This window comes from Glandiceps talaboti, chromosome 17 (genome assembly GCF_964340395.1).
Source record: "Glandiceps talaboti chromosome 17, keGlaTala1.1, whole genome shotgun sequence".
NCBI lineage: Eukaryota > Metazoa > Hemichordata > Enteropneusta > Spengelidae > Glandiceps > Glandiceps talaboti.
Window position 1 is genome coordinate 12,931,549 of NC_135565.1, and position 14,056 is coordinate 12,945,604.

Below are 14,056 nucleotides of genomic sequence, written 5' to 3' on the forward strand. Positions count from 1 at the left end.
GATCATGACTAATTCGAATCCCAGGGGTGGCACAACTGACCAGCTGTGATAGGGTGTGTGGCCAATACTGTCAACTACACTACAGAACCCATCTTGGACCCTTTTTGATCAAAAACCAATACCTCATATTAGCTCATCCCCCCCCCCCCCCCCAGATCAGAAGCTCGACTTTGTTTCCCTGAATGCCTCTTCTAAAACATATTTTTCAATTTTTTTATAATCTGCCAGTATCCCGTTTATGTCACCAGTAAAATGCTTGTAAATACTGTAATTATTGTGAGTGTACTTTTTTTCTGATCTGAGAGAAAGGGTTGCCGTTGACCAAGTGGTTAAATCACTTGCGGCAAGTTGCCTCTTACCACTGTGGTTGGGGTCTGAACTCATTCAGGGTTGTCGTTGGCCGAGTGGTTAAACCACTTGCCTCTTACCACAGCAGCAGGGGTTCGAACCCATTCAGGGTTTGAATAAATTAACCACGCTGTAAGTAAGAAGAGTATCATTCAGCTGCCTACCAAACAATGCAGGTTTTCTGTGGGTACTTCAGTTTCCTCCTGCATTAACACTGAACCCATGAGGGATGGTCCTCCTCATATGGACTTCTTGGGAGATAAGTGTTTATATATTTAAAGAACTATCCAGTATAAATAAAGATTTTTATTATAATCTTGGGGATGCAGTTTTGTGGTAAACAATAAAAGTTTAGTTTGACATTTGTCATCAGGAGAGACATGCAAAACACGTCATACCAAATCCATCAAATATTAATAATAACATATGCAAAGGGTTATTGAGATACATTCCTTCAACCTAAAGTTAATTCCCATTACATACTTAGATGTCTGTTTTATGTAATTTGTAATAAGAAATTCTTTTGTGAGATGTACACAAATCACTGTGCTACCGAATTGAAACTCTATAGTCACTCTGGTTTGGTAGTAAACAGGACATTTGTATCAGCTATTCAATGACAATGTCTGTTTAATTTTTCAAGTATATTTCATCACGTGCTGATACAGCTCTGGTTTGTCCTGTTGCAATACTTATGTATATTGTTATATTCCCCCCTGAATTCGAAATTGTTGTTTATTGCAAGCAAAACAAACGGTATGGCATCACAACATGTGATAACGCTCGTTGTGCATGCAGCCCTCAGCGTGGGGCGCCCTCAACAAATAACCCGGAAGTAACGTTGCGATCGAGGCTAAAAGAGCTGTCTTTCTCACGTGGGTATTTGGGGAATACCCATTGGGCTTCATTCAGGTAAATATTATGCGGTTCTTTTCCATTCATTGGATTATGCGTTTCTGTGCCATCGTTGATAAAATTTGACAGTATCGACATCTAACGAGGGTCACACCTATTGCAACTAATATACGTACTAACTCGGAGTGTATTTATGAAACCGTGCCAATAGCGGACATTTTCTTTTGTACCCACGTGTTGTATGTAAGTGTCAGAGTGTGTATCGCATCAGATTGTTTCTAGAGAATTCTACGAAGCTGCTTTCCGCGTGTCCCTTGACTTTGCAGTCTGCACCGCTCCGTAACTTTATCTCACGCTCTCTTTTTACTCCAAATAACAGCGGTAAACAGGAATTATCATCATGGATACGGGCGATACAGTGACCGAGCAGAAACAAGAAACATCACTGAAGTCAGAGTCAGACAATGGGGCCGGACCGACGATAATGGAAGGTTCGGGGGACGCTCCGGAAACTGTTCCACCCCTGATGGCAGGGCGGGGACAGGACATAACGCCCAACGAAGATGGGGGTGTTATGAAAGCCATTATTAAGGAGGGTATTGAGGGAGCAGTACCCATGAAAGGAGATCATGTTGAAGTCCACTACATTGGTACACTCCTTGATGGTACTAAGTTTGATTCTAGCCGGGATAGAGGGGAGAAATTCTCTTTCACATTAGGCGAAGGTAAACATGTATAAAATTTATCACATTTCTTTTCTGAAAACGTAGTTTATATAAATTAGGGAGAGGGGCGACTATGTATGTAATCGTTGCTTTTCATGGAGGGGGGGGGGGGGTTAATGTGTGCTGTTCTTGCCATAAAATACCAAAATAAATCACTTCCATGAAATGTACTAATAGGAAACACTTTCACGGAAGTGAACAGTTTTAGGAATTTTGTCAAAACAGCAAAGGAAACCTACAGAATTAGCAGAAGGCCATTTTTATAGGGGTCAACCCTAAGATTTTAAAGGCCAGAGTTTCAATCCTAGGTTTTCTTATTTGTATTTTTTATCAGTGGTGTCATGATGATGACAGCGGATCATTCTTTTTGTCCAACTTTTTGTAGAAGTCTGCCAGACAACCAACATTTTCATAGTTAATTTTTAGTCCTTATCTGAACTGGGCTAGCCTACCAGTAGATGTGTAGGGCTAATGCTACAACACTATTTCCACTATCCTAACTGACATTTTAATCGTTTTAAATTTTCACTCCGTCCCACAAATCTACAATGATAGCTTTGTCACACTGGTGTCGAATGGCATTCCTGTATCAACTGTTATTGGTCAAATACATAATAAGACATATTTAATGATGAGAATGCTGGTAGATTTTACCTATTTTTATTTTTTTTATTAGATTTTTTTTAAAAAGCAAAAACACTGTACATGCAAGAAGATATTTTAGCCACCACTTATTTTCACATGTTTGTTGTCCAGTGAAATAAGTAAAAATTAAGTCTTTTGTGAAAGTTTCCAGGTTCACATTAAATTCTGATAACTTGAAAAAGTTATGCTAAGATAGAGTACCATGTGACTTTTCCATCAACACCAGAACATTCCTAGCAATGTGAGAACAAAAACAGTTATTGTGGCGCTTGAGAGTATGATTGAAGAAACCATATAAAATTGTCTTTTCACTTATGTTTCCACAAAATGGCAGTTTCATAATTTTTATTCGCTCTTTTTTTTTTCATTCCTGTAGGGCAAGTAATCAAAGCATGGGACATTGGGGTGGCTACTATGCAAATGGGAGAAATAGCAGTTCTGACCTGTAAGCCAGAGTATGCATATGGCAAAAAAGGTAAGACTTGGATTCTTGCGCAATTTACATACTGTGACCCTGTTGGCACAGTCAAAGATACATAGCACACCTCCCTATAGAGCATAGCGTACATGATAAGAGTTGTACATATACTACTCTGAGGGTGTGTGTGTGGGGGGGGGGGTGTTGTCATCTAAGTGTGCACCATAAAAGTGTTCCTGACAGTGATGAGTTTGTGTTGTTTTTCTATGAAATAACTCGAACTCAAATAGGTCAATATGTCTTTCCTTCATCTGAAGTTTTTTGGCATTGAGCCTGAGATTTCTGTTAGTCGATAATCCACAACAGAATGACAACTTCTATAGGTACAGTTGACCACTAGGTGGCAGTATGATCATAGGAATTATAGTGTCTGATTGCGATAGCCTCCCTGATCTTTCTCGCGAAATCATGTTGGGATGTGTCAACAATGTTATTTGTTATTCCGATGAGGATTGTCAACCAAGACAGACTGAGAGCTCAATGCTAAAAACATTTAACTACTTACGCATTATAATCTATTTGAGATGAATATGTAGTCTAAAATATGATAAAGACAAAACAAACTAAAAAGTACAGAAGCAATGTCTCCCGTAATATGTTTTGGAACTCGAAGGCCAACTTTTGAAAGATATGATGGAGCTAAAAAATTAACTTGGAGGACTTAAGCATGAAATGATGACATCATTGCAGGGTTCTCCCATATGTATAAAGTGTGATGTCATGATGACATCATTGTAGAGTTGTCTTTGATAGTGTATGTATGAAGTGTGATGTCATGATGACATCATTGTAGAGTTGTCTTAGTGTATGTATACAAGTGTGATGTCATAATGACATCATTGTAGAGTTGTCTTAGTGTATGTATAAAGTGTGATGTCATGATGACATCATTGTAGAGTTGTCTTAGTGTATGTATACAAGTGTGATGTCATAATGACATCATTGTAGAGTTGTCTTAGTGTATGTATAAAGTGTGATGTCATGATGACATCATTGTAGAGTTGTCTTAGTGTATGTATACAAGTACCAGCGCCAGAAATGGCTGAACCCACTGATACTTACATACACAGTGATTCTATTGGCTCTACTGTGTCTGAACATGCACACAAATATCTAACCAACTGTAGGGAGGTGGGGGGTTTATATAGGGGTGAACAAATCATTTTGCGAACTGGTGGTCCCTGGACCAGTGCCTTAAAAATTCCAGTGGTCCTGCTGAAAGAATTAGTGATCCAAGGTCCCACTAATGTGATACATTAAATCTTACCTATGAATCTGTATATTCAGACGACTTTTTAACATGGTTATTAACAGTAAGGTACTGGTCCGACAGACCAGACAAGGTAAAATTTGTGTGGTCCGCCCCAAAAAATCACTAGTCCCGGACCCAAGACCAGTGGATTTGTTCACTCCTGGGATAGGAGGAAATTTAGAAGAAAAACCTTAAGCCATATACACTGTAATAATAGATTACTATGTGTTTATATTCCTGAATCCACAGCACAGGGAAAGATTCCACCGAATTCCACACTCGTGTTTGAAGTGGAGCTGTTTTCCTCGGAGGGAGAAGATTTAACAGAAGACCACAACAAAGGTATCCTAAGGAGAATCGTGGAAAGTGGTGATGGATGGCAGAATCCTAATGATGAAGGAACCGTAACAGGTGAGTATACCTTAAACAAACTCAAAGTGTTCATTCTGCCAAGGATATCAAATCTTCAAAAACACTTCTCCAACAAATAAATTTACAAGAACTGTAAACCAGAGCACATCACAAACTGTAAACACAGAAATAAATTACAAAAAAGTGTAATCACACCACAATACTTCAGTGTACCACACTGTCCTGTGTATGATAACTGAAAGGTGTTTTGCACAGTATAAAGCAGAATCAGAAATCTGTTGGTGTAAAAATAATTTAAAATGATGATGCACATGTTGTGGACTATAAAGAGGAACACCACTCCAGGAAATACAGACATTTTCATAAACCATGGGTTCTGGAGAGTCATTTCATGATTTTACATCACCTACAATTACTTGCAATTTCAGAGAAACATCACGTTGATCTTGATACTGTATAAAGGCACAAAATCAACTTGATGCTTTTCTGAAATCTGAAGTAATTGTAGGCAATGTAAAATCATGAAATGACTCTCCAGAACCATTAGTTCGTCTCTTTTTTCCTGGAGTGGCATTTCTCGTTAACCCATGTAAAACATGGTGGAAATTGTCACTCAAGACTTATTTTCACTAATTTCACTAGAAAACAAAACGCAAAAATAAAGAGTGACTAAAATGCATACATGAAAACAATGTACCAGTCTGGTAATGCACATTGTTCTACTAGCAAAAATATCTAGGTTTGCAGTATATTTGTACATACCACAGTAAGATTATATGCCATGTCGATATTAAACTTATACCATGGTGATTTCAACCTCTGGGCCCAGGGTTTCTTGATACCAAGGCTGTTCATGCATTGCCAACTAACATGTCACACTTTGATTTAGTGACAATAAATATGAATAATTCCTGGATTGTTATCTTTCAGTTCATGTGACTGGTACATATGAAGACAATACATTTGATGATAGAGAGGTGACTTTTATTATGGGTGAAGGTAAGTGTAATGTTTGGAGACAGTAAGTACAGGATTTAAGACATGTTATGGTTATCATTACTAGTAAACCAGAGAGAGTATAGAGTTTCAATTTAGCAGTTCAGTGAATTACTACCAAAAAAGAGAGACTATGAAGTTTCAATTTAGCAGTTCAGTGAATTACTACCAAACCAGAGTCTATAGAGTTTCAACAAGGTAGCATGATGTTTTATTAAGTCGTACATAATGTTTTTATTATGAATTACACACACACAAGATACACACTGATCGTACACATGCACATAAAATGTTAATTTTATCTCATTAACAACCCATGATTACATTCTTGCAAACATAAAGACTCCGCTTAAATGTCAATATCCCAAAGGTAAGCTTTCTTTTTATACCTTGCCTTTGACTTTGATCTTCGTATTCAAATAGGATTTTGGCCAAGAAATTATCAAGTTTTGTATCTGGAGACTCCATTCAAATTTGAACTAAAACTTTGCCATAGAACACACCAGTTTGGCGTATGTCTTGAATGAAGGCTTGTTAATTATATTACAGGTAATGCCCAGAGTATCCCACAGGGTATTGAAATTGCTCTCCAAAAGATGAAAAAGGGTGAAAAATCTCAGTTGACTTTAAAGCCAGAGTATGCGTTTGGTGCAAGTGGCAATGAGGAATTTAAAGTACCACCAAATTCAACCGTTACTTATGAAGTTCACCTCAAAGAATTTGAAAAGGTTGGTTGAAGTAGATTTCTCTCTAAAAATAAAAATAGTGCCAATGCAGGGCTCGAAATAAAGGTGTTTTACTTGCCCAGGACAAGTGACTTGAAGCATTGGACAAGGGCTTTAGAAAGTACTTGACTTCTCCGAATGGACAAGTAGAATTTCTCATGGTTTTGGTTTTACTGCATTCTCATTCTAATATAAGTAAAACTTTCCTATACCTGCAGAAATTTTAAAAGTGATATTTCAATTATGAATAGAAGCATATTTTTTTTAATTAATCTTTCATATACAGAGACCATTTTGGTGCTGAAATACTGTTCTGCCAATGGAACATATGAATGACATATCTGCTTAGATTTTCATTTCCTGAGTTTACAGTTTACAGTAACAACAAAATCCCAAACTCAAACTGGAAGTATTGATATGACAACTTGCTTGGTGACAAAGAGTGATTGAATGGGACAACATGAAAGTGAAATTTACAAAAAAAAATGTATTTCCATTTTGTGGACAAGTACATTCTGATTTGAATAAGTACTATTTTATTTCTATTCCATTGGGAAAGAAATTTCTTTTCATATAAATTTTCGAGCCCTGCAATGGCATTATAGCACATACTGTATAGTTTGTGATAATTTCAAGAAATATTTATCCACACGCCAATCCATCCTTGTTGTTACCCATGCATTATACACCATCATTTTAATGTTGCTATGTGCAGTTTCTCAGTTGCTGGGTGGCTTTATGTCATTAAAACAAATATTTATTTACTTGCTTAATTATATAGTCTAGCGACTCATAGTGACAAAGTCCCTTAAGTCACTCGTATTTTCCTTGGATGAATGAAGATATAATTGGAAATGACATCTAATTATCATAAATCTAATTTCTTCTCTCATGCTTTTCTTACCATATTCTTGAAATGCAGGCAAAGGAATCCTGGGAAATGGATGTCAATGAAAAACTGGAACAAGGTGAAGTTGTGAAAAACAAAGGCACAGAATACTTCAAGAGTGGAGACTACAGTAAAGCGATAAAACAGTACAAGAAAATTGTAGATTTCTTAGGAAATGAGACTGATGTGGAATCAGACAAGAAAGAGAAATCTGAAAAACTTCTTTTGGCAGCACACTTAAACCTAGCAATGTGTTATTTGAAAACATTGGATAACTTAGAAGCCATTGCTGCTTGTGAAAAGGTAAGTGAAGATTACCAAACTTTCTATAGGGTTGTATCATTTGTGACATTTACTAGCAAACCCCAAAGATTATAGAGTTATAATTTATAGGTGGCATGATGTTTTTTTACGTCTCCCACAGCATTTTTTTGCTATGAATTACACAAATAAATACAGGCACTGCAAGATTGGGGGAGAGGGGGGGGGGGGGGTATACCCCTTATTTGAGTATATGTATATATGTGCCACCCTATGGGGTGTCTTTTCTAGCCTTGTAGTCTAAAATTGGGTGTGTGTATTTCAAGGTGAAGAGTCTAAAATGGGGTCTACTTTGCATTATTTTCGATTTTGCTTGGTCTAAAATGTGGTCCGTTGTCATAACTGCCTTTAATTGCCTGAAAATGTTGCCTCCTAAGGAAAATGTATTTAGTTATAAATTTTCATCCTTTTACAAACCTGTAATGATCTAAAATGGGGTATTGATCTTTAGTCAAAGTGTGTTTAAAATGGGACCTGGGGTTTTCAGCACTGGCCACACACCCCTACCAGAGCTCGCCACTGGTACCGCCCCCGGGTATAAAACCTTCAGCAAGAACAACATGAACATGAGTGGTGACTTTGTATAAATTTGCTCTCCTTATGGTATCATACTCAATATTTTGACCCTCATTTTCCGGCTCCTAAATGGTTTGTGCACAGCACTCCAAGTGGCCAAACTATGAACTCATCTTGTTTCACTTATATCTTGAGTATGGCATATAATCAACGTATGCAATATTTATGTTATCCAATTTGTTTGTTGTTTCAGGCACTTGAAATGGACATGAAAAATGAAAAAGGATACTTCCGACGAGGTGCAGCTAGGGTGAACCAAAGTGAATTTGAACTTGCGGAAAAAGATTTCAAAAAAGTCTTAGAATTGGCTCCAAATAATAAAGCGGCCAGAAATCAACTGACATTAGTAAGCCAAAAAATTAAAGCACAGAAGGAGAAAGAAAAGAAAATTTATGGAAATATGTTTGCAAAGTTTGCTGAACAGGACGCAAGGGTGAGTATAGTTTTGAGTCCAGTCATTTGGAAGGTTGGAGTATTTCTATTTGTGGCTTTTGAAGTCAACATACCAATCTCATTAAAATCTGATGTATTGTACACATTGCGATTTCTTTTTGGCTGTTACATTTTCTGTCGTTTGTTCTTTTTTAGTGTGCGCTCGTTACATACATCCAACACAACCCCGTAGGCATTCCCGTACCAAACTCTAAGCGCTGAGTGAATTCACTTGTAAAAAAGATTGTGATTGGCTACTCATAAGTACAACATTTGGTACGGAAATGCCTATGGTGTTGTGTCAGATGTATGTAACGAACACTCACAAAAGAACAAGCGACAGTAAACATAACAGCCAAAAAGAAATCAGATTTTAATTAGATTGTAAACATACCAACCTGTATCCACACCTAAGATACACTAGTTTTGCTGTGTGAAAATTTGGGAATCCCTTTTTTTCAGAATGTTTTTATTTGAAATTAAGCATTTTTTACACTTCTACATGTTGTCTGTTTGTGATTGGATGATGGTAGAAGTCTGTCTCTTCAAACTGTACTGTAGTAAATACTACAGATGAGACTGGATGTCTTTGATGTAGATAATCTGAGATTAAAAGATTTGCTGATGGATATTTACAACCCATGGATTCAAGCATCCAGAGAGTCCTGCTCATTGCACTGGTCTATGATGCGAGCATGTTGTACTGTGTGGGTACATTATTGATATAATAATAATTATTATAATAATAATTTATTTTGTGTGCCAGCTCATACACTAAGAAATTGCACAAAACACACAAAAAGACTCATTACTATACAGTTGATGATGCAGAATATGTTTTGCTTCTTGGCAACAACTCTCTCTGATGAAACAACAATAAGATAGTTTATTAGTCATGTGATATGGTACTCACAAAGAACTTCAATCTCTGAGAATCATTCTTGTTTATGATATTTTTTTGCATGAAAGATAGTGTGCCATGAAAGAGGGAGAGCATTGTTACAGTACTAGTTGGATGGCCACTAGAGGGCGCTATACCAGCTGGATGAAAATAAAAAGACATGCTGTACTAGTTCGATAGATGAGGACGCTGTATACCAGTAGACCAGCCAAATTATAGAGAATACTTGTACTTTACTGTATTATTTTGTTTTGTTTACTTGTAGGCAGCAGCGTTGAAAAAAGCAGATGATTCTAAAAAACTTGACAAAGTCTTTGAAAAGGTTGGTGATGGGGACCAGGCTGATGATGAAATGGATGACTTAGAGTCTGAGGAAGAAGAAGAGGAGGAGGAGGAGGAGAACGAAGAGGCGGGTGAAGAAGGAAAAAAAAGTGAAAATGTAGAAAGTACAGAAGAAACAGCGAAAGCATGACACACGTAATGAAGAATGTGACAGGCATGTCAGTGTTTAACGTAGATGAGAGTAGATTTCACTTTCTTGATAGAATTTGTAGACTGATTTCTCTGTGAGTTCTAGTATGTTAAAATGTAGCACTTTAATACTTCAGACACTGCTAAGCTTTTTTCAGAACACTAACTAAAGCAACCACTTCTCACACTTAAAAGAAAAAAAATTCAGGGATACAACACGATTCATTTTAAAAAATGTAGCACAAAGTATCAAAAAAGTAAAAATGTCACAATTGGATTCAAAATGGCTGCCGTACTGCAATTTCATGTTATTAAGAATTGAAGTTAGTCAAATTACGTTGAAGAGTGAAAGATGTATTGCTATGGGCATAATATATGTATGTCAGTATACACACAAACTGTGATCAATGCTGACAGATATACTGATGTAACTTTTCAGGCCACTATTTTCGGACTTACCCGCAGAATGCAAAATTCAGGAAGTATGTGGCGGATCACAAAACAGAATGCAATTTTGGAAAAAGCAAAAAAGCATTTCATTGCAAAAAAAATATTGCATGGTGACACGTCAAAAATTGATATGGTCATTCAAATGGGATTTACAGAGATATTGTGTCTGTACATGTAAGTGTTTATGTAAATTCACCGGGGACAGCTACAAGGGTCAAGATCCTATGTTAACAATTATACAAATACATAATGATATGCATATGAGGCGCCATAGCTTTAACATGTACTTCATAACTACACAACATTAGTTAGGGATGGTCGCACAATGTCACATACGCTCAATAAGCGAACTTTGTTTAGCAGGGAAGATGGTCTGGCATCATACGATTGCTGAACTTCATTTTCACACTTCTATTAAACCAAATTTCAAAAAACTTTCATGCCTTCAATGAGAACAGTGTCTGTATTTACTACTGAGATGTTGATAAAAATTGACTTCTAATGCGAGATACAATGCTGGGATTCCGGTAGTATTTTGATGTATTTACCATCATCTCGGTAAGGTTGGAAATTCGTGTTTAACATGTTTTTACATTGCATCGATCGCAGTGGTGTGACCGCTACAGTTTTCATCATAGTTTACATCATATATAAATGTGTGATGTCACACTTGTGAACATTCGTTTAAGGGGAGGGGGTTTTGTCCTTAATGAACGATGTTTGCTTATTGAGCTTGTGTGACGTTGTGCGATCATCCCTAACTACCATGAATTCTCCTTTGTGTTAAGCAATGTTAATATTACAATATATCAATCAATGAGTCATCAGATGTCATTTGTTTTTTTCACGAGAGTTAAGAAATGATGTACATTAGAAAGATGATGAAGACCGATATTGCTATCACTCAAGATCAACTGATTTATATTTAAAGGTTTTGTTACACTTTTCAGTTGATATTTGTAGAAGGTTTTCGCTTATAGTTGTTGCATTTGGATATTTGTAAAATGTTTCCTTACAGTTGTTTTGATTGGATAATTGTAAAAGGTTTCCTTATAGCTGTTTTGATTGGATATTTGTAAAATAATTTCTTACAGATGTTTTGATTGGATAAATGTCAATTGTTTCCGAACTTACAGTTGTTTTGATTGGATTATTGTAGAAGGTTTCCTTACATTTGTTTTGATTGGATAATCATAAAAGGTTTCCTTAAAGTTGTTTTCATTGCCTGATTGTAGATATTTTGCAATATTTTGAAAACAATTAATGATCATGATGTTGATTTACAGTTTCCATGTCACAATATTTTTCACTTTGGATTTTTTAGTGCATATTTGTAATTCTATACTTGGCCCTGTATCTGTTGAAGGTAGCATGTTTGTGTAAGTTGGATAATAATCTTCAGCTCTTTCATTACAATGTTGAACCCCCCCCCCCAAAAAAAAAACAAACAAACAAAAAAAAACAAAAACAAACAAAAAAACCCAAGAACAAACAAACAAAAAACCCAGTATTTCTTCTTAGTATATTTGTCCTGTAATTGGTATTTGCATTCAGTAATATGACCCACTCGTGTTCAACTTGCCACAGTGCGTTTTATCATGTTTTGGTCTCACTCAGTACAGTGTGTACAGTGTGTACAGTGTTACTACAATATCAGGTTAACGTTTGATTTGCACTGCCATGATTTTGATAAATCTGACCCTTATTTCTGGAAACAAGTTTGTTACAAAACACTCAATCCTGATTATTCAAATTTCGCAAAGTTTCACACGTTTAAAAGAAAATAACACCATTTCAGGGTCAAATTGATTGATATGATAACATATTACCTCTGACCTTTCACCGTTTATTTGCATAATGTTTTCCAATGTTTCCAACTTGCCCTCTACTCAGTCACGCACACAATCCACACAATTATATTACGTTGTCTGTCATCTTATATAATCAAAGTAATCATCATTTGAGGCACATGATTACTGTGGTTATTAATCATGATTGTGATTGTTTATGTCACATTTATTTCGTACTCAAAGGCCATCGGCCCAAAATACAAGATTTAAATGTTTTCTAACAAAAAGGACAAGTCAGAACCATAATTAATGAATAAATACACAAGCCAATGAGAGAAAATATAATAAACATTACAAATCATCATTAAGTTTCTTTCTCAAAGTCATAGCGTGAAAAACAAAGGCTGCCAAACGCTGGATGTGATCCACATCATGATTGTGATTGGTACTTATCAAATACGAAATCGTAATCATGATTGTAGAAATCAAACACACCACATGGTTCTCTCTCCTGATTCCAACTATTTCTAGGCGTTAATAACTAGTAGTAGTATGTATTCCACCATGTGATTTCTTTAAGACGATAAAAATCAATGAACATACAATGTATGTATGTTAGTTTTTCCAAATATATTGTTATCTCTGACAAGATCACTGATTTTTGGATTTCTTGGTATACAGGTCAAACGACATTGAATAGTAGCATTTAGTGACGACTTGTGTATTTTTCCGTGATGAATAGCGCCATCTAGTGGTGATTCTTGTGTATTTTTCCGTGATGAATAGCGCCATCTAGTGGTGATTCTTGTCAAGAGCGTTAATACTAGACTGATGCATGTAATTTTGCAACATGATGAAAAAAAAATATTTTTTGTACTTCAATCACTTTAAAAGTTAAGAATGCACCAATATTATGTTCATGTTTTTTTTTTATCCCAACTGCCATTTTGTTTTGTTTTTGGACTTGTAATGATGATTTTATAGTTGTCCATCAAAAAAATAAACGTTTTCATAAGATGTACTGTGTATATGGTATTTATTTTGTAGTAGAATACTCGATTACCTATAGGGTCCAGTAAGGATCCTTTTTTTATCATAATAATTTCACAGATTTATACTTTTTGAGGATGCTTTCACTGGTCACACATATACGTTACCAAAATCTATAACACCTAACAGCTTATATGAAGGAGAAGGAGCAACATCAGAGTTTTACTCAAGGATAAGTACTTACACCATGCACAAGCCAAATTATTGTCTTTGAACAGAAAATATAGATTATATACCCTGGTCTTTATACGTCACAGCAACCCTTGTCTACGTCACTGGTTCTGCGGTGCTCGAAATATGAGTCGAAATTAAAGTTCCAAATTTTTCCATGTTTTCTCGATTTTGCGTGAAGTATGCTTGAGGATTATTCCCCAATGTTTGTCTTCATTCAGAAGAAGGGAAATACTCGTCTAGCTACTCATAGTGACAAGGCCCCTTAGGTCACTCGCATTCGAACTTTACCACGCTGTAAGTAAGAAGAGTGTCGTTCAGTTTGACTCAAGGCAGGTTTTCCCCGGGTACTCCGATTTCCTCCTGTACTAACACTGAACCAAAGGAGCCTATAAATGGGACTACCTCATGTTGGTTATATCCGATAAATACATAAAAATAAAACAAATATAATGGGTGAGATGCTTTCGAATGTAAAACTGTCACCATGGTGACGTGGAAAGCTTTGCTTAGTTGCATTTGATGTCTTGATTGCACGTTCATCTAGACGAAATGTCTGAAGAAGTCTTACTGTCTTCTAAAGTGTAGCATGTGCAGTTTCTAATTGAT

At 36.2% G+C, this 14,056-nt stretch overlaps 1 protein-coding gene across 1 annotated transcript; it reads left to right on the forward strand.

Moving 5' to 3' along the window:
- The first annotated feature begins 1,178 nt into the window (after window positions 1-1,178).
- LOC144447915 (peptidyl-prolyl cis-trans isomerase FKBP4-like) lies at window positions 1,179-13,206 on the forward strand. The gene is made up of 9 exons (XM_078138011.1): window positions 1,179-1,260; window positions 1,583-1,928; window positions 2,950-3,048; window positions 4,553-4,714; window positions 5,606-5,674; window positions 6,221-6,399; window positions 7,319-7,588; window positions 8,376-8,615; window positions 9,781-13,206. The coding sequence occupies exons 2-9, from the start codon at window positions 1,604-1,606 to the stop codon at window positions 9,985-9,987; spliced, it is 1,551 nt and encodes a 516-aa protein (XP_077994137.1). The 5' UTR covers window positions 1,179-1,260; window positions 1,583-1,603; the 3' UTR covers window positions 9,988-13,206.
- Window positions 13,207-14,056: the final 850 nt, after the last annotated feature.

What these genes read in the sequence shown, in the direction of transcription:
- LOC144447915 (XM_078138011.1), top strand. Translation starts at nt 1,604, where the DNA reads ATGGATACGGGCGATACAGTGACCGAGCAGAAACAAGAAACATCACTG. An exon ending in GTATGCATATGGCAAAAAAG is followed by an intron (nt 3,049 to 4,552) that starts GTAAGACTTGGA and finishes CTGAATCCACAG; the next exon opens with CACAGGGAAAGATTCCACCG. An exon ending in ACCTCAAAGAATTTGAAAAG is followed by an intron (nt 6,400 to 7,318) that starts GTTGGTTGAAGT and finishes CTTGAAATGCAG; the next exon opens with GCAAAGGAATCCTGGGAAAT.